Raw genomic sequence first — 24,613 nt, 5'->3', positions numbered from 1 at the left:
GGTCACCAACTGAATTCCTTTCCCAGGCATCGGGGACTCAGAGTCGGGGGCTTGGGTTGAGCTAAGCCTGCCTCTCGTACCCTGGAAGACTCTTGTACCCTAGGCATACTCTTGTTGGTGTTGAGAAAGATGTTATTTTAAAGGCTCGAGTGTTTGGTACAGGTCTGCCAGCTTTCATTCTGCAGCCAGCCGGCTCTCAGCACCTGGTGGCCTGGGTGCCACCAATACCCAGAAAAACAGGCAAGGTGATCTTATAGCACACAGCCCTCAGAGAAGAGCTGGTCACCAGGGCAGAAGGGAGGGCAACAGTGTCCACTGTCTAGCCTCTCATCCCAAGTTATACCCAACAGCCCCACCCTACCTCCTACATATATTATCTTCTCGGCCACATAGATGCTGACTGGTCGCCTAACATAGCTGTGTGACCCACTCATCAAAGATCCCTGTCTGATCAGAACAAGACTGATGCTGGGCAGCATTTGCTGAGAAGTCCCGCTAGCATGCCCCTCGCAGACATCGCCCCTCGCAGACATCGCGCCATTCAGCCTTCATCCTGGCTTTGCACAAGGCCAACAGATGGTCCCTGTGTCCCAGAGGGAGAAACAGGTGACAGGTACCCAGCATCCAGTGCTAGAAACACAGGTGACAATGGCTGAAGGAGGACTGGAACTCAAGCAGACCAGAGCTCAGCTTCTCCTCCAGCCCTCCAGACAGTGCAGTCCACACAGGGAGCCCTCTGGAGCCAACCAGCTGTTGGGGGCAGAATGGAAGGGACCCAATTCCCAGGAACCTCCCCGAAGCCAGCAACACAATGACAATGATAAGGGGAAGAGGGAGGATGGCACAGGGGAAGTCCAGAGTGTGCCAGAAGGAGGTGTGAGAAACTGCTTCTCCAGTGAGCGTGATGGAGCCTGCAGAGGCACCAGAATGATGCCCTTAGTGCTACGGACAGGTGTTCCCTGAAAGGGCCACCTCTGTGCCGCTGATTCTGCAGAATTATTGCCTTCACTTTGTGAACGTGGAGTGACGGAATGCTACAGATTGAGCGCCAAGTGGCCCTGGTCTGTCTTCAGCCCCTTAATAGTCTCTTGTCACTGGTTCCTGTACCTGGTCTAACAGCTTCGTGTCTGTTAGACAAAGCCTTCAGAACAGAACATACTGGTGAACTTAGCGCACCAAGCTTCTCGCAAGCCTCAAGCTAAGGCTGGCGTCTGGCATCACCTGAGGACTTTAGCGGAGTCCTTCCTGCTCGGCTGTATCTAACCCATATGATGTCCCCGCCAATCTATCTGGTAAATGTGTGCATTTCTGATTTGTCGCTGTTGTTGTTCAATGACTCTAAAGTTTACGTAGCCTCTTCCGCGGTGGGACGTGTCATTCTGGGCAACTTGAATCTGTGTTCCCACATCATGGTCACTCAAGTTTGGCTCAGAATAAATTATTTTTCTCTTTGGGGGAAGAGCTATGTTTTGCATCAGTAGTGGCTCTCGGGGTGTGAAACTTGCTTTGGTTCTTGTGTCCCTGCTGTAGGCAAGACAATATTCTAAATGATGCTGGTGCCTGGTTTCTCTGTTCAACGTCCTCTGCATGACGTATGCTTGCTGTTGACTAGGGGAGGAGAAATGCTGCACATAGCTATATGCCCGAAGGATGCTTGTTTGCCAGCATAGCCCTAGAGCCTCTTGGGAGACCTTGTTATGAACTTTAAAACATAGGTACTCAGGTCTGGATGGAAGCCCAGGAGTCTGTAGTTTGAAAAGCATACTTGGCAGTTCCTCCTCATGCTCAAAGGCAATCCATTCTGTACTTTGAGGACATGGCCAGCAGAGAAAGATCATGGCAGAGTTGAGCTGATCCCCACTCTCTTGGAGAGCCAAGCCCTCTGACCCATGAATGCAGGAGTGGGAAGGGTGCATCGTTCAGTCTAAGGGCTCTGGGTTCTCCACAGTAATGAGGTTCCAGCTTTAATGAGGCTAGGGATATGATTGCACGAGTCAGGAAGGGACAGTCCTTCAGGTCAGACAATACCTGGACTAGAGAAGGTCAGCAAAGAGGAACCATTCGAGCATGAACGTGCATGGTTTTGTCTACTGACTGCGAGGTGGAACATTCTAGAAGAACTTGCCCTGTTCTCATTTCATTCCCTTCAGAGATATGTTCAAATCGTCGTTTTGGATTCTTGAAAGTCACAGAAGATTTGCTGGGAGGCAGAATAAAAGGTCCCTTTCCAAAGTCCAGTAATGTTGGCATCCGAATGGGGGAGCTGGGCACTAGTGTCATTTAGGGCACTGCCTCCCTTGCAGTAGGGACCCGAGAACTGAAGGGAGCCCCAGCCTTCAAGGATATTACCAGGAGTGATGGGGTGTGCATGCAGGGCAGGGGGAGGCTGTTCACGGCCAGAAGTGTCTGAGAAAAAGCTGATTAAAGAAATCTACCCCTGTTCTGTACCAAATAAGATCTGACGCGCTTTAACGCATTGATGTGCTCTGGGAATGCTGGCCGGAGAAGATGCTCTATCCTGCCAGAGGACTTGGACAAGCAGTTAGTGAGTGCGCAACACACTTAGTTCCTTCTGTTATTATTATCCACAAGGGGAGGTGGAGCTGCCATCACCCCACCAATGCAGTTGACGTGGCAGTGCTCCTGGTCCCTCAGTCTGGGTTCTGGGGGCCTACGGAGGACTCTGTTGTTGTGAGAAGAGCGGACGACTCATCAGATGCCAAGCGTCTGATGTCATTAAGAAGAAGGGACACTGGCGTGTCTTGTGTGTCTCTCCACTGACATTGGAATGAGTCCTGGTGCACTCAGTGTCACCCATTGCTGGCCACCACCTCACCAGACAGTTTCATTTACCACCTCGGCTCCCAGTCCAAGGATGGAATTTCATCCCCTAGAAACCACCTAGGACACTGCCTTTGTCTCCTGCCTCCTAAAGTATATTAGCTATGAGAGCAGCCCAAATCTCCGGAAAGACGCTAGGGTAGTTGTAGTGGGGTTCGGGTTTTGGAGGTTAAGCAATTCCACGCTGAAGAAGAACTGACCCACTCACACTCTACCAAGCCAGCCTCAAGCTGTGGACCCTCCCCCAAGCCCAACTGCCCTGCCCCCACAGGCCACCGTGCTGTGCAGGAGGGTGCAGGCTGCATGGCTCTCCTCTTGGCTCACACTCACCATTTTTTTCCACTGGCACATTGCAGCGAGGACAAGGCTTAGTGGTTTTCTTGATGGTTTCTTTAGAGGCCTCCTCCCAGCGAGCTTGCTCAGCAGCCCTTCTGTCCACTCGGTAGGCCTGGATTGGGAGAGACGAAAGGAATTTAAATTTGGGTCTTTATTGCTGGGATTTAAGTCTACATTCCTTGAAGGGATGGTGCAGATACTTCTCAGAGATGGAAGTGCCTTCAGGCAAGAAGCTTAAATATGAACTTGTTTGACAAGTGCCGTACAAGCATTGGGCAAGTGTGGGCACTGTGTTCTTGGCACATGGCATATGCTTATGGGCTAAGATTGCGCAGTTGGAGTGCTGTGGTCTGAGAATTTTATGTGACTGTAATACATGATACCTAGAATGTAGTTAATATATAAGCACGTCGTTAACGCTTCACATGCCTCTCGTTAGACCCTTCGTCGTGTGTGAACACACTAGCTGTCCTTTCAGAGGATTCAAGGCATGGACAGTGAGCACACACTGGGAAGTGGGAGAGTCTCATGAATCTACAGTCTTCACTTTTAACTCCCTCTGCATCTCTTCCCCTTACTTCCTGCCCCTGAAAAATGGGAGGCTCTGATGCTATCCCAGAAGGCACAGCAGAGAGAACATGGTGATGACAGAGAGGCAAACTTCTGGAGTTGCTGACAGCAGAGATGAGGACCCTGGGCTCTGGAAGCAGCTGCCTGGGCTCAGCTCACTCAGATGGAAGACTTTGACAAGGGCTGACTGCTCATCCCCTCTGAGAGTCCTCTCGGGTGTATATAAAACACGGGCACTGAGAGCTGGAGGTTCATTTCCCTAAGTTCTGAGATGAGCGTGGGACTCATGTTGTTGGCTGATGATGTAAATTCCTCCAAGATCTATGGTGTAGTAAAAGCCATGGTGCACTTGGCACCACCATTCATGCCATCAAGTACTAGACCGTCCTTGACTCTTAACTGCCTGCTACGGGCTGGCTGCCTTCCCCACCCCCAATATTTGAATGTTGACAATCTAATGCAGTTGAAAACTGATGGAGGAGGGTCATCTGTCTATGTGTTACTTTCATTGGTTAATAAAGAAACTACCTTGGCCCTTTAATTGGACAGAAGATTAGGTAGGTGGAGTAGACAGAACAGAATTGTGGGAGAAAGAGAAGCAGAGTCAGGCAGACGCCTCAGGCAGACACCATAGCTCTCCTCTCTGAGATGGATGCAAGCTAAGATCCTTTCCAGTAAGACACCACCTCGTGGTGCTACACAGATTACTAAATATGGGTTAAAGCAAGATGTAAGAATTAGCTGATAAGAGGCTGAAACTAATGGATCAGGCAGTGTTTAAATGAATACAGTTTCCATGTAATTATTTTGGGTAAAGCTAGCCGTGTGGCGGGAAGCAGCTTGCTGCTCCCATCACTACAGAAAACTGACTAAGACCCCCTCAGCTAGAGAAGGAGCCCCAAAGGAGCTGCTCCAGATGGTTGCTTCCTTCTGCTCCTGCCTGGTTCAGACATTATGACACCGTCTGCTAACATCAAGTACCGGCAAGAGCAAGAACATAGAGCAAGAACAAATCATTTTTAGATTTAGTAGAAGGCTGTTGTGATTTGGGACTGTATTTCAAAATGGTAATCCAAATAGAGTCCCTTCACCTTGTCCACTATGGCATCTATTTGTGCATCCATCCATCCATCCATCCATCCATCCATCCATCCATCCATCTATCTATCTATCTATCTATCTATCTATCTATCTATCTATCTATCTACCTACCTACCTACCTACCTACCTACCTGTAGTGAGGAGCTGTGGGCTGTATTCCTGTCACCCAGCTCCTGGCCGTCCAGCTAGCTTTACCCGAAATAACAACACACAAACTGTATTTTTTTAAACACTGTCTGACCCATTAGTTTTAGCCTCTTATTCACATCTTGGCTAACCCATATCTAACAATCTGTGTAACACCACGAGTGGTGTCTTACCGGGAAAGATTCAGAATGTCTGACCTGGTGGCTGGCTCCATCGCGTCTGTCTCCCTGAGGAGAGGCATGGCAGTCTGCTTCAGAGAGCAGAGGCATGGCGATTTATCTCACTTAGGAGAGGTGTGGCATCTGACTGAGCCATCTACCTCACTTCCTTCTTCCTGTTCTGTCTACTCCACCCACCTAAGGGCTGGCCAAGGCAGTTTCTTTATTAAAACAGAAGACCCTCCCACATCATTTCCCCTTTTTCTGCTTAAACAAAAAAGGCTTTAACTTTATCAAGTAAGAATTAGTTATAATATTTATATATATTATCTTTTATCATAACAAAGGAAAACAACTATAACTATCTATCTATTTTTTAACTCCTCCCACATCACCTACCTATCCATCTCTATGCTTTAATACAAGCATTCGAGTCATTTTATTAACTCGTAATAATGATTAAAAAATATTCCCCTTGGGCTGGAGAGATGGCTCAGAGGTTAAGAGCACTGGCTGCTCTTCTAGAGGTCCTGAGTTCAATTCCCAGCAACCACATGGTGGCTCACAACCATCTATAGTGAGATCTGGTGCCCTCTTCTGGTATGAGGTAGAACACTGTACACATAATAAATAAATACATAGATAGATAAATAAACAAAGCTATCTTTAAAAAAAATTCCCAGGGCTACTCGGTAGCTTTGATGCTGACTAAACTCAACAACCTTGGAGGCCTGATGCTGCCAGCCCCACGCATGGATGCTCACTAGCAAGTTTTCAGCCGACAGCAACTGGACTTGTGAGCCAAGCCCTGCAGGGGCCTGTCCGTCAGCAGATGTGCAGATTGATGAGGACTGTTTCAAGATCTTGCCCTCAGACCCGCATTTTGACTTTAATACGTGTGGCTTCAGTCTGTGGGACGCACATGTGGTCTTAAGGCCCAGCGACTAGGGGTTTAGGGTGGCTGATTCTCACTGCCAACTTAACTGGCATTAGGATCACCTAGGAAATACAGCTCTGCGTATTTATGCGAGGGTGTATTCATGGAGGCTTAGCCAAGGAAGAAAGGTCCATGCTGAATGTGGGTAATGCAATCCCATGAGCTGGGGGCCTGGACCGAACAAAGATGGAGAAAGGAGGGAGGAGGCTGAACACCAGCACTCACCACCATGACTGACTTTATCTCTTCAGAGATAACAAAGTAAATCTTCCCTTAGTTGTCTGAAGCTGTCAGAGAGAGTGGGAACCTGTGTTTCCCAAAGCAGGTGCTGGGACTGTGTGTTTGCTTTATATGTTATGGTGTGAAAATTAAGCTATACATACAGTTTCGTAGTCTATGTAATTGGCAATAGACTTATGAATTTAAGTTCTCCAAAGAAGTCACACTGGTAGTAAAGATTCTGCAGGCTGATTGGCCAACCAGAACGTCTCGATTATGAAAAGACAGAATACTGCAGGTTCAGAGACAAAAGCGTGGGCTGCAGTCTGTCTTCTCGATAGCCATTTATCACCGGCCTCTATATCTGGCCCAGCTTTGACTATTTCTTCTTTTTGAGCTAGGCACCCATTCTACACCCCTAAAAGATGAGGTCCTGGCAACGTTGACTACTTGTCCCCTCCCCAGGGTTGTAAAATGGCTGTTTGCTCCCACTTATACAAACCCACTTGTTTCTCTGTAAACAGAGAGTGGGGGGCGGCTCTCTACTAGCTGGGGGGAATGAGCTGTGCATGACACAAAATGAGATGACTGTGTTGCCCACCATTTAAAACCCTTCTTCCAGCCTCTTCTGCATGGCCAGCGGTAATTCATAAATTCATTTAATTATAATTTCAATTGAGTCTGTGGACTTTTCCTTGTGGATTAGAACTCCATAATATGATAAAACTTCGGGAATATGTTCTGAGCAGACCACAGAGCATCAAGCCCAGAGCTAAGCATGTTGTCAGAAAGCATTTGAAAACGGTGGCAGAGATTTCCCACTGTGATGCGACCTGGCCACCTGATGTTTCTACCCACATGTCTGGCAGATACGTTGGCATATCACTTATATGGGTTTTCTCTTGTTTTGAGACAGGGTCTCATGTAGTCTACACTGGCTTCAAACTCACTGTGCAGCTGACAGTGCTTGTACCCCTGATCCTCCTCCCTCTCCTGGGATCACGGGAGTGTACCACTATGCCATACTTTTGTTCCGTGACTAGAAAACTGCACGTAACCTTGCCCATAGCAGCACAGGTCATTGAGCACACTCAGGCCTGCCATTGCTGGCCTTGGCTAATTGACACATCCAGGATCGCCATTCCTAGCCTTGGCTACTTATGTTTACCTCAGAATAAACTCTCTGTGATTCCCTTTAGAGAGGGAACTGTTCTGTGTTTCTTGTTGTATATTAAATATATTTATTCATATTGAACAAGTTAAAGTACCAAATAGTCTTATAAATATACAAAGTCAAGATTATAATGAAGTTCCCAATTTCTTATTCCTGATGTAAGACTGTGATTGACATTTAAAGATGCTCCAAAAAGTTGCACCTCAAAATACACACATGAATTATCTGACTTCTGAGAAACACAAGCATGAAAAACCAAGGCAAGAACCAGCTTCGATTTCTCAGCAGGACGAGGCTCTGCCCATTGCCACGCCTATACCATTTGTCTAATTTGCTCCTGCTAGATACACTGTAAAGACTCAGGGCTAGAGAAACGGCTCTGTGGTTTAGAGCATCAGCAGGCCCTGGTTCATTCCCTGTACCCATGCTGTGGCTCAGAAACATAACTCCAGTTCCAGAGGATCCAACACCTTCTTCTGGCCTCTCCAGTACCAGGAATGCATGTAGTACCCATACATATGTGCACACAAAACATTCATACATAAAGTAAAGTAAATAAGTAAATCTTTAAAAAAATTACCTTGCGGATGACAAACTAGAAGCTGCACCTCACTGGCAGATGCAAGGATGGACAGACAGAGGGCTAGACAGCTGTACCACAGGGCCGACCGGCTCCTACCAACTCCTGCCTCGCCACCTGCATGTGTGGTATGCCAAGGCTCATCTACAAATGTCTTCCTTATTTTACATTTCTACAGAAACCATCTATTGTGTGTCTCCAACTGCGATGCTTGCTCTCTCATTCAGTAGTCACTTCTGTTTAACCTCTACACACCACCCACACATATCACACACACACTACATACAACACACACACACTACATACAAAACACACACAAACACCACACACACAAACACAGCACACACATAGACACCACACACACATACCACACACACACACACACTACATACAGACAACACACACACACACACACACACACACATACACACACACCACACACACATACCACACATGCTCTCTCTTCTAGGTCCAAAGCAGAACGGAAAGGTGAGAAAACGAAGGGACACAGGAGGGAGAGTCTGAAGCCCTCATTAGCTGAGGGCTGAACCCGGGGCACAAGTGGCACAAGGAACACGCTGGTGGAAGGTGCTGACAGAGACACCGCTCCTTTTATGCAGAGGTATTTTCTAATGAGCAAACTATTTCTTTTTTATTTCACAATGAGCCAGGCCTGAGCCTGCCTGACGGACAAGGACAGCCTTACTCCTTTCCCGGATATTTCCTGGGAATCCTACAAACAAGGCTTTGTTTACAGTGCAGCCGTCGTAACCTCCCCTGCACCCTGAGTGACCTGGGCTTTTACCTTATCAGCTGAAATGCAAGCCAGCCTGGAAGCAGCCCAGGATCTCTTTTAATGAGAAGGAAAGGCTCCTTAGCAGCCTTTGAGGTGTAACTTCAGAAGCCACTGTAAACAGAACACAAGGCTGCCCTGCAGACCTGGCTCCTGCAGAGCCCACGCTGGCTGGACTGGCTGGACCTGTGCTGTCCCTTCCCCCACTGCCTACTAACCCCAGAGCTTGAGTCTCTGCGAAACTTTCTTCCTCTTAAACTCCGATCCTGCTTGATACTGACTCCTCCTGGAATTCTTTTCCGCGGTGAAGTCAAGAATCCTACATCACTACAGATTCTCTGTCTGCAAAGACCTCCTGGGGACGCTGCGGGATGTGGGGTGCGGGACGTGGGTGCAGGATGAGGGTGCGGGATGTGGGGTTCGGGATGAGGGTGCGGGATGTGGGTGCGGGATGTGGGGGCTGTGTCTGGACCTGCATGCCGCCAATACCATTTCACCATTACACCATTGTTCTTCTTCCAGACGGGGTTTCTCTGTGTAACCTGACTGTCCTGGAACGTGCCTTGCAGACCACGCTGGCTTTGAATTCAGAGATCTGTCTGCATCTGTTTCTTGAGTTCTGGGATTAAAAGTGTGTGCCTCCATGCTAGGTCCCTATTTCACACTATAAACACTGATAACCCTTAGCTCTAAAATAAGTAAATGAATGAAAATCTATACACTACAATCGTCTCCACCCCAAGGCCAGCGCCTGAAAATTACTGGGGCACAAGTAGAACTCACAGAATAACCTCCTGCTATTCAACCCCAGGACTGCCGGTGACTCATCAGAGAGGCCGCCAGATGCCATGGTACACACACTCCCCCCAAAGTAGCAGAAAACAAAATTCCTCCTGAAGAAACTTCCTGAGGACTCACATGGAAAACAAGGGTGGGGAACGGGAGGAGGGAGTTAGAACTGGAGAGCATAGCCACCACAAGGGATACACAGAATATAATCAAGAGACCAAAGTGAGACAACACCCATCATGACTCATCCACAGGGTCCCAGTGACCCCAGACACGGAGGCGGTAGCACGCATGCATGTGAGTGTGCCATTGCACACGTGAGGAGGACACGGGACAGATCACAGGAAGCGGTTCTCCTTTGCCACAGCAGAGGTTCTAAGGGTTGAACTAAGGGCTTCAGGTTGGTGGCAAACACCTTTACCTGCCAGGCCTCTCACTGGTCCCCCAGCTTACTGACTGATTGATTGACTGACTGATTTTTTTTTCCAAGACAGGATTTCTCTATGCAGACCTGGCTGTCCTGGAACTTGCTTTGTAGACCAGGGTGACCTCAAACTCAGAGATCTACCTGCCTCTGACTCCCTTGGGGCTAACGGCGTGCACTGTCATGCCTGGCTCACAGTTTTGCTTTTAGAAAGGATCACTGACCATATGGAGAACCCAATAAACAGATAGATGAAGCAAGGTCATCTATTCAGACACAGACAGAGGAAGCCACCAAAGTGAACGAAACCTTTAGCAACTTGGAGGAAGAATTATAAACACTGATGTCTTAGTTAAGATTTCTATTGCTGTGATAAAAAAACCACCATGACCAAAAGCAGCTTGGGTTGGAATGTCAGCTCACAGCTCCATATCACAATCTATCACTGAGGAAAGTTAGGACGAGAACTCAAAGCCGGGTGGTGGTGGCGCACACCTTTAATCCCAGCACCTGGGAGGCAGAGGCAGGAAATCTCTGTGAGTTTAAGGCCAGTGTGGTCTACAGAGTGAGTTCTACGACAGTTACAGCTACACAGAGAAACCCTGTCTCAAAAAACCAAAACCTCAAACAGGGCAGGAACCTAGAGATAGGAGCTGATGCAGAGGCCATGGAGGGGTGCTGCTTACTGGCTTTGCCCGACATGGCTTGCTCAGCCTGAGTTCCTATAGAACCTAGTATCACCTGCCCAGGGGTGGTACTGATCCCTGTGGGAGCACCATTCATCCATTTAATCATATATCAATCGCTAGTTAAGACAGCACCCCATGGGCTTGCCGACACTCCAGTCTTATGGAGGCATTTTCTCAGTTGTCATTTCCTCTCCTTAGATAACTCTAGCTTGTGGTAAGCTAAGCTAAAACTAGCCAGCACAGCTGAAGAAAAATTCAGGAGGGGATTGAGACACTGATAAAATACCAAATAAAAGTTCTGGAAATGAAAGAAGTAATACATCGAATAAACAAAGCATCATCGATAGACGAGAGAGAGAGAGAGAGAGAGAGAGAGAGAGAGAGAGAGAGAGAGAGAGAGAGAGAGAGAGGACAAAGTCCAGACAGTAACACAGCTAGGTGTATATAAAGAAAAAATATGAACATGGCTAAAATATGTGAGGAGTCTAGGACACATTCCAGAGACCAAACCCAAGAGTCCAAAGCGTAGACAAAGGGGCCGAGGCAACAGCAGACGGCAGAGACAATATATTCAATTAAGTTTTGGGAGAATTTCCAGAGCCTACAGAAAGAGGTCCAAACACAAGAGGTATATGGATCTCCAAAAGGGCCAGGCTGGAGAAGAACTCAGGACACGGCACATGAGTGTGGGCGGTAGAGAGGTCCTGTGGGGCAGGGAGGGTGCTGCTGGGCAGGGCAGCAAGGATGGGGCGGGGGGAGGTAAAGGATCAAAAAGCAGACTGTGGGAAAATGCTATGATGAAATCCACTGCTTTGCATGCCGATTAAAAAGCAAACACAGGCACCTCAAGCATCTCCCCGTGTCGCTTAGAGATGAGTACTCAGGCCTTTGGATCTGCCTGGGATAGGCGGTCCCACACTCAAGTCTGCACGCATCCTCGTTGACTTAGCTAATCACAGTGTGTAGGAACATGGGCGGTGCTGATCAGCCTCAGAGATATGGAGATGAACCGGCTTACGCTGACACTCTGTGCTTACCTGGCATGACTCCCTGGCATGACATCCCAACATTGATGTCTCTGGCTTAGGGTGTGTGCCCACATGTGCAGGCTTTACTGTGCATAGCTAGATTAAGACAGGTGAACAAAATGTTTACTATGACAAGGGGTATATGCTCAGCCTCAGAGATTGCACTACCAATTTACAATAATGTGCTAAAAACCAAGAAAAATCTATCTTTTTTTTCCGTTAAAATACCGATTTCTGATCCTAGGATCCATAGGATATAGTGGGTGTGACTTGAAGGTTGACCAAGTACCTTTGAGGATTTCCCTGCAAGGGGACCTGCCATCTCTCCAAGGGGACCTGCCAACTCTCTTCTTATGAGCATGGTGCAAACATAACAGACTATGCCTGGGTGTCCATTTGCATGCTAGTGTGAACTGAGTGACTGGCTGTATCAGTTGGCTCAGAGGAATGAGAAGGACCAAGAAGGTTCTGACTCTGGGGATGAGAGAGGGAAAAGGAAAGCCATGAGCAGCTTCTAGTGTTTTCTCTTTCACAGGTTGACAGTGTTACCTCTTCCCTTATAGATGCTGCCTGCAAAACTCCCGAAGCCACAGCAGGATGGTGTTTGGGCGGGGGCGGCCTTTGAGGTATCTCTCATGAGTAGGATTTGGCCCCTCCTAGAGGGGAGCCAGGCAGCTCTCTTGCTCACTTTCTATTATGTGAGAACCTGGCAGTGGTCTGCAACCTGGCAGAGGGTGCTCACCAGACCCCAGCTAGTCTAGAGCCTGACCCTAATCCCCGGAGCTCTGAAGGATAAATCTGTGTTGTGTGTAAGCCATACAGCCTCTGGCACTCTGCCACAGAAACCCTATTGGCTCAGACAGAATCCCTTGTGAAGCGTTTGACTGACAAAACAAAGCAGATACTCATACTAGTTTCAAATGGACATAGAGTTTCTCCGGGATCACAAATATGGAAAGTTCTGATACTCACCCTGGCCTCTAGGTTGTATCTGCCTATTTCCTGGGATGCTAGAACAATGACTGCCCTTGCCTGTTCCCGCCATCACTGGGTTCTCCACTTGGCCTGACCTTCAGAAACCTTCCAGGACAGGCAGAGGCCTAGGTGCTACCATCAGCACCTCTTCTTTACCTTCCCTGGTTGTCCTGTGGCACCTACCACATGTCGACCTTTCTCTTTAGCAAAAGTCACACAGAAGGTCCTGAAGGGTTTTGTGCTTCCCACCCTGGTCCAGGAGGAGCCACCGGAAGTTTGGGACCACACCTCTGCTGACGGTCACACGAAACTGGGGAAAGTTCCCATGCATGTGCTAGCACGTCTGGAGAATTTGCACAGAGACAGACACATTTCTGTTTTACATCCTGAACCAACGTCTTAATGCGATTGCTACAACCCTTCTGGAAGGGTCTCTAAACGCTGGGAGCTCTTAGACAATGCAGGTGCGCATGCTCACATTCTCGAGGTTTGCATGCAGTGGGCATGCGGCAGGGTACAGAAAGCGAAATCCTTAAACAATGCCCCTCGGGTTTGAGGAGCAAGAGGCTTGGGGGTGGGTGTCACTGTCCCTCCTCAGGAGTGCACTTTTGGGCCTGGGGAAATAGCACTGTCGGGAGGGTAAGCGCCCCCGCCCCCACTCCAGCGTAGCCCTACTCATCAAGCCGTAAGGCAAGGACTGGCATCATGTTGCTAGGAGCGGACCGTCCTGTGACTCAGCACTGTCACAGATCCACACAGAACACGCAGTGTGGCTCCCAGAGGGCACGTGACGAGTCAGCTCGTTGGCTGGAACTCCAGGGGAACCCACCCTAGGAAAGAAGTGCATGTGTGTGCACAGTGGAAATGGATATGAGAGAATTGTCTTTTCTTACATATTTCATAGCTGAAGAAAAACAGTTTCTTCTAGGGCACATGGATATATCTCCACATTGATGGAGGAGTGTCTATGTGTTACTTTCGTTATTAATAAAGAAGCTGCTTTGGCCCTTTAAGAGACAGAAAATTAGGTAGGCGGAGTAGACAGAACAGAATTGTGGGAAAAAGGAAGCAGAGTTGGGGAGACACTTCAGGCAGTCGCCATAAGCAGTCGCCATGCTTCTCCTCTCCGAGATGGATGCAGGTTAAGATCTCTCCTGGTAAGCGACCACCTCGTGGTGCTACACGGAATACTAAATATGGGTTAATTAGCTAATAAGAGGCTGAAACTATGGGCCAGGCAGTGTTTTAAAAGAATACAGTTTCTGTGTAATTATTTTGGGTAAAGCTAGCCAGGTGGCGGGACGCGGGCCCCGCCGCTCCTTCTACACCACATATACATCTTTCTATATATACCTCTTTCTATACGTATATTTCTTTCCATGCATCTATCTATATATGCACAGGAAGAGGCAGAGAGTCAAACTGCCCAAGAAAAGCCAAGTGTTAGCATGTTTGACAACCTATGACCCCAGAAGGGACAGATGTTTTTGTATGCATTCCTGGGGATCTGCCTTTGAACAGATTTGAGCGTGTGTGTCATGAGATGTGGCTAGGAGTAGAGTCACCGAAGTGTCGTGTCGTGCCTGGGTTTCAGCCTAATGCCACTCTTTGCTAATGACCTTGGGCAGAAGACCCAGCCTCCTCCCATCTGAGGAAGTGTGAGAAGGACACCACGGGGACCCTGTGAAGAAATGAGAGACAGAGCTGAGTGTGAAGACTGTTTGCGTTTCCTCTTTTGGCTGCCCTGTTGACACTGCCACCCTCATCTCTAGCCTATAGAGACAGGAATATCAAGACGGAGAATTTGCACTGATGGTAAAGACCGATGGAGCCTTGATGGGTCTCGAGTCTTCTTAAGAATACAGATAAATTGAAGCACACCCCTCTTCCCCATGATGCTTTTGAAAGCAAATCTGTGGCTTTCCCAGCTCAAATAGTGGCTAGGGGACACGATAATATACACATAAACTATCAGAAGCAGGGACTAGCCACACAAGGGCTCTCTTTCCTGTTTTAGGAGATTTATTTGTAATCCTGGGCTAGAAAATAAATCCCAAAAGTGAAACTGAAATTTACTTTCTAGAAAAGGTCGAAGCCACATAGTGCTGAGAAGATACTTGGCACACTTCAGTAGGGTTCTCTTCCAGTGAGTGCCAGTTTTTAAATTCCACCTTCCACACTGTAATCCAATGCCTGATGACAGTGACCAAACCCCGCTATCCTCCCAGCATACAAAGTCAAGCTGAAGCTCAGGCTGTGGGTTTATGCTATGAGCAGCCCGCCCCCTGCTGGTGAGAAATTGAACAGCACCTTTCAGGGACCGAGCTGACCAATAATGGTGCTGCTTGGGCAACAGTAGAAGCCTTGTTATTTTCACAACGTGCTCTTATTATTGTTTTGGAAGAATGTGTGCATTCTAAACTTGGGTTTTTTTTAAAGTCGGGGTGATGGGACCTATAGAGCTTCTGGCTGAGGACTGGTGGACACAGCGCCACACTCTGTGTTCCGGACTCGCATAAATAGACTTTACAACACGATTTAGAACGGCGTTTTTGCTGATGGTGACAGTAGCTGTCGTTTCTACTACTGGTGTACAAGAGCCACAGGTGAGTCGAGACTGGGAGCACATGGGCATCCGGACTCCCTGGGAACCCGGAGGCCAGGGCAGCAGACCAATGCCTCGATCGGCCATCATCAGAGAAGCTTCCTCCAGCAGTGATGGGAACAATATGGAGACCCCCAGCTGGGCAATGTGCAGAGGGTGAGAGACCTGGGAACATCCAGCAATAAAAGGGACGTCTCCATCAGTCCCTCTCCTCGGGGTTCAGGGAGATCTGAGGAAGAGGGGCAGAAAGAGTGGAAGAGACAGGGGTGATGGAGGGCACCAAGGGATCAAAGCCTTCTGGACACAACAGGACTGGTGAACACACAGACTCAGAGACTGTGGCAGCATGCACAGGGCCCACGTGGTCTGCAACAGAGGGAGTCCCAGAGCTAAAAGAGATGGACACACACCCTCCATCATTCAGAAGCTATCTCCAATGGATAGCCACTGACAAATGAAAAATCTGCTTTTCAAACGGAGTCTTAGAAGGGAAATAAACCACTCTTAAGGGTAGGCCGTATGCCCAGTAGTAAATGGTCATCAGAAAACGAACCCAACTGTAAAGTCCATGCTACTACAGTGTACTACGGTACTATGCCTGCTGTGTGACGCCTGCACTACGAGGTGGTTCGTGTTAGTGAGCTGGGAAAGGGGGCATTGAGATTTAAACACACAAAAACACACACAGACCGAGACACGGGGACATGGGTCATGCTTGAGACAAGAATGCCAGGAATGCCCACTTTATTGTGTTCAGGGGCAGCTAATGTAGGGCTCTGGCCACGGCTCTTGGGATCTTTCAGCTGCACCACCAGAACTCACTCCCCTGCCATCAGGGCCTCGTGCTCAGAGCAGCTGCAATCACAGGAAAATGAGTTGTTTTGTTCAGAGCAGCTGCAAGCAAGTTGTTTACAGGAAATTCAGGGTCTGGTGGTCCACAGCTCCCAACACCCAATCACACAACTGGAGGTTCTTTGTCTCATAATGTTAAGTCAGGGTATTAAAAAAAAAACTATACAGGTCTTCTGCTTATATATTATAGCTTCTGATATTTAGTTTCTATGGGATTCCTGTGTGTGTGAACATGTGTGTCTCTGTGTCTATAAGTGTTTCTAATGCTTTTTCTTCAGCTCTTTTTGTCAGGCTGTTTTGTCCTATTCCAACATGTTTGTTTTTGATCTATCTTATTATTATTATTTTATTAGTATTATTGTTTGTTTTCTAAGGAGAGACAGAAAGGGTGTGGACCTGGAAGGGAGGAGAGATGGGGGGTTCTGGGAGGAGTAGAGGGAGGAGAAACCATAATTAGAATGTGACGGACGGAAAGAATCTATTTTCAGTAAAAGAAAAGTAATGAAATCATGTCGTGTGAACAAGGCCCCAGAGTGGTTCGGGAATGCCAGACCAAGGAAATGGGTAACTCTCTCGCCTCACCTCAGACAGTGGCAGCTGGTAGACACACAATGTGAGGATGGCAAGGGCCCCACAGCAACCTACTCCCTGACACCCAGACTGCACATTAGGACTGGTGGATAGAGCACTCCTGGCTGTCCTTGGGCGTCATCTCATCTCGGTGCCCCAGTGTTGATGTAGCCCACTTAACTGTGGGCGGCCTGCTGGCTCACGTGGACTAGAGTAGCTCTGTCCTCTCTTCCCTGTGGCCAAGTCGTCTTTACACTGAAGCCTGACGCTCCAGTGGCCGCTTACAGCAGCAGCTTCCGTGGCAGGTTTGGGTTTGTCGTCTTATCAACATGACACGCTAGATCGCCCCAATTCAGCAGCCAGAGCTCCCCTGCAGCCTCTTTAACGCATGCTCATTCTGTAAGCTGTGTGCACACATACACGCGGAGATAGATTTCTGTGTGATGCAAGTCCATATTAGGGATTAAGAATGGAAAAAAGAACCTCAGTTGGCATGGAGGTGCAAACCTTTAATCCCAGCACTCAGGAGGCAGAGGCAGTCAGATCTCTGTGAGTTTGAGGCCAGTCTGGTCTACAGAGCAAGTTCAAGACCAACCAGAGATACATAATGAGACTCTGTCTTAAAAAACAAAGTAAAACAATATAAGAAAGAAAGGACAAATGAGCTTGCATTCGCCTCAGCCAGACAGGTGGGGAGGGGGGTGGCGGGACTGTTGCTATGGAAACCACGGTCCCTTCTGAAGTTACTGTTATTCAGTAAATTCTGAACTTATGGAAACACACACACACACACATGCTTACTCATGTTTCTGGCATATATAGCACACTCATGACAATCTGGAACAAGCCGGTGAGTCTCAAGCTTACATCCAATGGAAACACACATGCTTGATCATGTTTCTGGCATGGCACACTCATGACGGTCTGAACAGGTGGGTAAGCCTCAAGTACCTGCACTGGGACCCAGTTTCCCTGTTAACAACGTAGTGGATGGTCAGGAACACTGCCCACCACTCCCGAATTTAATCAGCCCAGGAATGAAGGGCAAATGACAGCCGAAATCCAGTTGTTAGCTTTTCAGATGCATACATGGCATAAGAATCAAACGAGGGAATCTGGTTTCTGGTTCGTTGGGAACACAGCATTTTCCTTAAGGCAATGGCTCTTAACCTACACGTCCTGACCCCTTTGGGGGTGGAGCGGCTCTTCACAGGAGCCACCTAAGACCATCAGAAAACAGAGATATTTAAATTATGATTCATAACAGTAGCAAAATTACAGTTATGAAGTAGCAACAAAGATAATTTTACGGCTGGGGGCCACCACAACGTAAGGAGCTGTATGAAAGGGTTGCAGCGTTAGGAAGGTTGAGAGCACGGCTAAGGATTTAGCGCCCTCTAGTGGCAAGAGGTGCTCTGCAGCCACGCTGAAGACAATGCCAGGGCACCACGTTATTCAGTGGAATCTCTCTTTTCTCTGTGTAGTGTCTGTGTACGTACATTGAGCTGTGTGGCAGGTGTGAGGTGTGTTATGTGTGTGTACATGTGACATGTATTACTTATGTGTGTGCAGTGTGTGGTGTTATTATACACAGCTGTGTCCTGCGTACGTTACTCCATCCTGTGTGAAACAGCGGTCCTTTAGACTGTATCTGGTCCTAGAGATGTCTTACAAGCGGCTCTGGCGTCCACTCAGAGGGCGGAGCGTGACTGCGCTCCTGGGTGGACTTAAACGGCACTATCTATCTGGTACCGCCCATGCAGCAGTACTGGCAAGTGAGTTAGCCCAGGCAGTAGGGAGGGTGGTGCCCTATGCATTCACGAGGGTGAATTGAGACTGCAGAGGCTCATGGGTATATCACAATAGTATCAAGGAAACCAGCCCCAAGACCTCACTGGACTTGCCAGACCAAGGAAAGGGTGGGGCTCCTTCACCTGAAACCATGGACATCTGCTGCCTTGGTGATAAAATTGTAAAATTTTACAAATTTTACAAGGCTAGATTCCCCAACTGCTAGCCTTGGAGGGCAGTAGCCCCAATATTACAGACTCTCATCCAGATGCCTGGGACTCCGGCTTTGGACCAGGACTGAACTTTGATTTACCAGGACATCCTGATTTTTATGACTCTTAGCTACCAAGCAAGGACTTCATACCTGGACATTGCATGCACAGAGGCTCATGTTAGCGTCCCAGAACTGTAAAGCAGCTGGCCTGGACTGCCCTGCTTGGTGTGGGGTACACGCTACTGTCCAGCCACTGTTCTCTTGCAGTGTACCCCATTTCTCCAGTTTCCACATGAGTGGCGACGTTCTTTCCCAGACTTCTCCCCCATGCCTGAGATATTCTAACAATCTGTGTATGAAGTCTAGAACACAGCGGAGAGACTTGGGGATTCAGGTGACAGGTTGACACAGGGACTTTGGCTTGTGAGCTACAGGGACCTAAAGGGGCAGGGCAACTTTGGGGGATCTGAGAAGGGGAAAGGAGCCCCTCACCCTGGAATTTGGTTGACCCCCTCACCAGTGGTGGAGCAAGAATTCCAGAACAATCACTGACATCTCACGACCGCCCTCACCAGGAAACCCATGGCAAAGAAGAACACATGCCAATCCCCTGAGCAGGCCCCACTGTTCCTAGTTCTGCCTTGTCAGATTACAGTTCCACCCAAGGTGTTTCTGGAGCCACCACACTTCCTTTACTTATCAAGGGGTCCTTCGTGACGCTTGCTATAGAACCCGAAAGTCACCAAATTGGTACGCGGGGCAAATACTAAGGCAATGAATAGCTGCCCTCCCTGAGGAGCCCGTGACCACACTCATGCAGGTCTTCCTCTCTGTGCTTTCTCTTCGAAGAGCCCACACTCACACTCTCGCGCATGTCTGACTTTCTTCCCCTAAGCGTCCCCTCTCTATTAACCCTCATGCTTAAGCCTATATGAAAATATCTTCAATAAAATCTCCAAGTTCGTGTCATCATAAATTGACTTTACATGAATTCTTTCTGGTGTAGAAAACCACAAATTTGCTTTGACTTGAGTTGAGGTCCCTAACAGTCTTGGGAAGTCCTCAGGCTGCTGAGAGAGACAGTGTGGAACTGTGTCTCTGTCCCCTCACTACTGATGCTAAGACTCTCTAGAGTCCAAACCCCTTTTGGGAAGCTGTTTTCACCGGAGGCTTTTCCAAGTCTTCCTCAGGATGGGGTCTTGAGGAGGATGTCTGGAAAGGAACTACCTCTGGCTGGAGCTCAGGTAAGAAAGCAGGGCACACAGGCTGGCAGCTTCAGCCAGGCAGGATCTCAGGGGGTACTGAGACCTCTAGGTGGAAGAAAGGCCCACCATAGACCTGCTGGGAGCTTAGTGTTTCTCTTTATAGTCAGACCATCCCAGGAAAAGGGATGAGGGGGTTAGAGCTGCTTAATGGGTCAGTGGGCATCTGCTAAGCATGTTAGAGCATTGTTTATAAAAAATCACTATTAATAATAACAGCTAGTTAATATTGTAAACACTCCTGATTTTTATTTTCTGCAAATAAGCAACTGTGACAGAGGACGAGGCAATTTGATTTTAACTGACAGCTTTGGACTTCTCACTGGTGTGCTGGCTGCCTGGAGCTAGGACTGACCCTTGCGGAAGTAGGTAGGACACCTTTAAGCCAGCGCTTCTGTTCTGAACACTTCATGGAGGAAGGCACACAACTGTGTGCCCTCAGTTACAGCTGCTTCGGATACTTTACACTGGAGGTTTTACCACCAGCAGACTTGGTGAACGCTTAGTGACCCAGCAGCCTTTCCCCTAGGACCAGAGTGGGGGGGACATTCCCCCGATGACTCAGCAAGGGACAACTGTAACTGGTACAGAAGGGAGGGTTCCATGAGGTGTGCATGACCGGTGTAAAGAGCCCTTTTCTGCTGTAGCGGGCTATTTGGCACACCTCTGTGAGACAGCTGGGAGACGCCCTCTTGTGCTGTTCATCTGGTGCTTCAACAAAAGCCTAAAAAGGCCTCCTCGACACTTTCTTACTTTTGTAGAGAGGGCTGAACTGGTGACATAAAGAAAGATGTGGTGGCAGAGCTGCCGGAGTGGCCAGCAGCCTCAACTGCTACAGAGGCTGAGCCACGAGAGAGGCAGTGGAGTCGCAGCAGCGGAGCGGCAGGAGCCAGCGGTGGGGTGGCTCTGAAGACAACAGCTGGGGCGGCTAAAACATCCATAAGACAGTGGGAGAAGAGACAGCCGAGGCAAAGAAACAACAGTCGCCACAGTGGACAAAGCCGCGGGTGGCAACTATGGAGTTTCAGAGAGCGGCCTGGGAAGGGACAAGAAGCATGTGGGAGGGGAGAGAGATGGAGAGCTGCACAGAACCAGAGAAGAGAAACACAGGCGTTGGCCAATAGAAGGGTTTCAGGGAGCTGCCGGCCCTTAAGAGCCATGGAGCTAGATGCCCAGATCCAAGGAATATAACACTATGTCTGTCGGGGGCTGGGACTATGGAACCCTGCTGTCAAAGGGTGAGGGATCCTGACTCCTGACTATAACACTTGTCAAAGTAGGATATATCTATATCTACCAATCTACCTACCTACCTACCTACCTATCATCTATCTATCTATCTATCTATCTATCTATCTATCTATCTATCTATCTATCTATCTATCTATCTATCCATCCGTACCTAAGCATAGTACAAGAACTGAAACACTAGAGGACGCCACCTGCTGAGGCTCCCAGTTGTCTGCTTCTCACTCAAAGTAGCTAGGTTACAAAGGCTGCCAAGGACCAGGACTGGACAAGCCACTCGTTGCCTACTGGTGTTCCTATCTAGGATACAGCAAAAGGGCACGAGCTGGCTGTTGAAGATGCCAGGAGAAAAGAAGAGCAACCTCTCAAGCGCAGGGAGGATGCGTAGAGAGACGCGTGCATGCGTGTGTGAGTGTGTGCGAGCGTGCGTTCTGGAAGGGTCTGCCTCCCAGGGTAAATGTGATGCCAGTGTCCCGTGGAACCTGCGCCAGTGCAGCGGTGTTGGGAAGTGTGCCGTTTAAGAGAGATGAATGTCTTTCTAGGCTAGATTAGTTCCTGGGGAACAGGTTGTTGGCCTGCTCGCCCTCCACTTCCTACCTGGAGCGCACTGCCCTGAGGCCCTCCTCAGAAGCCCGACAGATGAGGGAGGGTGCATGCTTAGACTTCCAGAACCATGAGCCAATACCCCCCTCCCTTTTTAAAAACAGGTCATGGTAACTCATGCTTTTAATGCCAGCACTAGGGAGGGCAGAGGCAGGCGGATCTAAAGACCAGCCTGGTCTACAGAGTGAGTTCCATGACAGCCAGAGCTGTTACACAGAGAAACCCTGTCACAAAAAAACCAACCGAACCAACAAAATTAAACGTCTTTCTTCATAAATCAGTTAGTCTCTGTTATTCTGTTACTGCAGCTCTTTCTATTACAATTTAGGAGAATAGATTATTTATGACTTGTTTTCTACTGTCATGACGGAACAGCGAGGACAAGGTAGTTTATAAAGGAAGGGGTGTGCCTGGATACAACCTGCTTCTATTTGCCCTTCGATGGCATCTTCCCTTTTCCCTCTGTGGTACCTGACATTTTTAGCATCCAGCCTTAAACAACCCAAGCCCCACCGTTTTATCATTTTGCGGTACTCTATGACTTGTAAAACACTTCACATAGCTTTTCATTTCATTATTTATAGTTCGGTAGATCTTACTGGCCCCATGCGGCAGAGAGGGAAAAAAGCTGTAAGTGTTTGAGTGACTTGCCTGGAAGAGAAAGAAATCAAACGGCTTCCTTTGATGGCCAGCCTAGGGCCATTTCTGCTCCCGAGCAAACCTTTTCACGCTGGCTAAGTGCTTTGTAAACGCACCACTGAGAGTCTGGTGGTGTCCTTAGCATTTATTTAGCTCCCATAGACAAGATGGAGGGACGGTCCAGGAGGATGCGCTGGCTGTAATGGAGATCTATCACCACCATTCCGCTCGGTCTGCACATCACTTAGGCTGTGTCCAGAGTGGAGGGCTCAGGAGGAATAGCATCAATAAAGCTGTTTTATTTAAGCAACGAGTGACTCAGTAAATATAACCCCAAATCATAGGAACAGGAAAAGTCACTCACGTTCTCTTGACTGGGGGATACAGTGGGGTGAGGACAGGATAACCCTTTGGAGACAGGCAATCCCACACCCTGTTGTTGTCTCCAGGAGCGCTCCCTCCTCCAAGAGGCTCTGTATCTGTTGTTCTTGCTCCTGGAAACCTCTGTGGAGAAGTCCACACTGAAACTGTTGTCCCTCCGCAAAAACCTGCTTCTACTGTTTCCTCTTCTGGTGAAGTTAGAGCTGAACATCCTCCTCACGTGCTCACTTTTCTCAGCCCATCTCTTAGTTCCTTTCCATTTTATGGAGTCCCCCTCAGGCCCACCATGGCTCTGCCTTCTCTGCTGCATTCATAAGCTGCCGTGTGCCTCTGTCATCCCACATCTACCTTAGGACCGAGGTCCGGGGTTTCTCAGTTTCCAGGAGTCCTGGGGGCTGACGATCTGGGCTGAGATGCTGTCTGGGATTGTCCCCAGTCTCAGAGGACTACCTCCATTGAGACACGCTCCTGTCTGTGCGGCTTACACTGGAGAGCGGGCCTCTAGCTCCCTTGATATAAGCCAAAGCAACTCTTTGTGAGTCTGGGACTGGGGTGGACTCAGTGGCAGGGTGTTTGCCTAGCACGCAGGAGGTGCCGGGCTCCCACTGAGCACCCATGAGGGAGAGCTCCCAGCTCCGAAGTTCCTTGGAGCCATCTGCGGCAACCACCTGCAGTAGTTTCCAAGTCTAACACACAAGTGCCAAAGACACCACCAGACTCTAGGTGGTGTGTTTACAGAGCATTTAGCCTGTGTGAAAAGATTTGTTCTGTTGCAAAACAGCCCTAGGCCACAGGAGCTATTCTGGAGCCAATAACCGATAACCTTTGCCCACTCCTGCTGCCTTCCTTACTCCTAGTGTTCCAGAAAGAGCCCAAGACACTTCCAGGTGTCAAAACGTTTCTTTAGGCTTCAGAAGCTGTTTCCCTGGGCATCATCTTGGCAACAACTGGTACCTAGTATAGACATAAGCTGCAGACTTAAAAAGAGGGATGAAGTTGGATACATCCTGCTAGATGGAGTCATAAATGGTAGAGACAGAGCCCTGGAGGCCGAGGGTAGGCACAGATCAACCAAGGACTTTGCAGCAGGGTCAGGCTGGGCTGTGAGTACCCCAAACAGGCAGACCTTATGGAATCATAGGTGCCTGGGGCGGGGAAAGAAATCATATGGAGTTTATGGAAAGACAGCAAGAGAATTCCACTAATGATCTACTGTGCCCCGCCACTGAAAATGATGGCCTTGTGAAACCGAGCTGGTGACAACCCACCGAACCCTGGGGAGGTGGAGCATTGAGGCAGCCATATTCTTTATGAACCAGACAGCTGGTGGTGTTTTGCTATTGCATTGAATGGATAGAGAGAAGTTTAGTCTACACTTTGTGCGGAAAGAAAAGATCCTGAGTTTGGAGTATATGCAGGTTCAGAAGCAGGGTAATACCTTGGTCGGTTTGTTAGGGTATGGACAGGGAAAACCTGCAAGATGGAGAGGGAGTGGACAAGGGATGTGCATGACCTGCCACGCGGCGGCCATGTTCACAGGACAGTGCACTCCAGGTGCTCCCTGAATGGAGCAGAGAGAACCCAGCTTTCTGGCCTCGGCCAGCCTTCATTATTGGTCCCTCCGGTCCCACTCCGGGAGCTTCACTGAGGCACACAGTAACAAGATGAGAGCTTTGTCCCGTTCCTG

General features: G+C 48.7%; 1 protein-coding gene across 3 annotated transcripts in view; it reads right to left on the bottom strand.

Annotated features, from left to right (window-relative positions):
- The window catches only part of Prkn (parkin RBR E3 ubiquitin protein ligase), a 1,148,335-nt gene that overhangs the window by 7,758 nt on the left and 1,115,964 nt on the right, over window positions 1-24,613 (bottom strand). For all 3 annotated transcript variants that reach the window (XM_038339600.2, XM_038339601.2, XM_038339602.2), the window contains exon 11: window positions 3,172-3,289. In XM_038339600.2, the coding sequence (XP_038195528.1) occupies window positions 3,172-3,289 (118 nt within the window). The remainder of the gene's footprint in view (window positions 1-3,171; window positions 3,290-24,613) is intronic.

Source organism: Arvicola amphibius, chromosome 8 (assembly GCF_903992535.2).
Source record: "Arvicola amphibius chromosome 8, mArvAmp1.2, whole genome shotgun sequence".
Classification (NCBI taxonomy): Eukaryota; Metazoa; Chordata; class Mammalia; order Rodentia; family Cricetidae; genus Arvicola; species Arvicola amphibius.
Note: the sequence above shows the minus strand (reverse complement) of the source record. Positions and strands in the feature narration are given on the sequence as shown.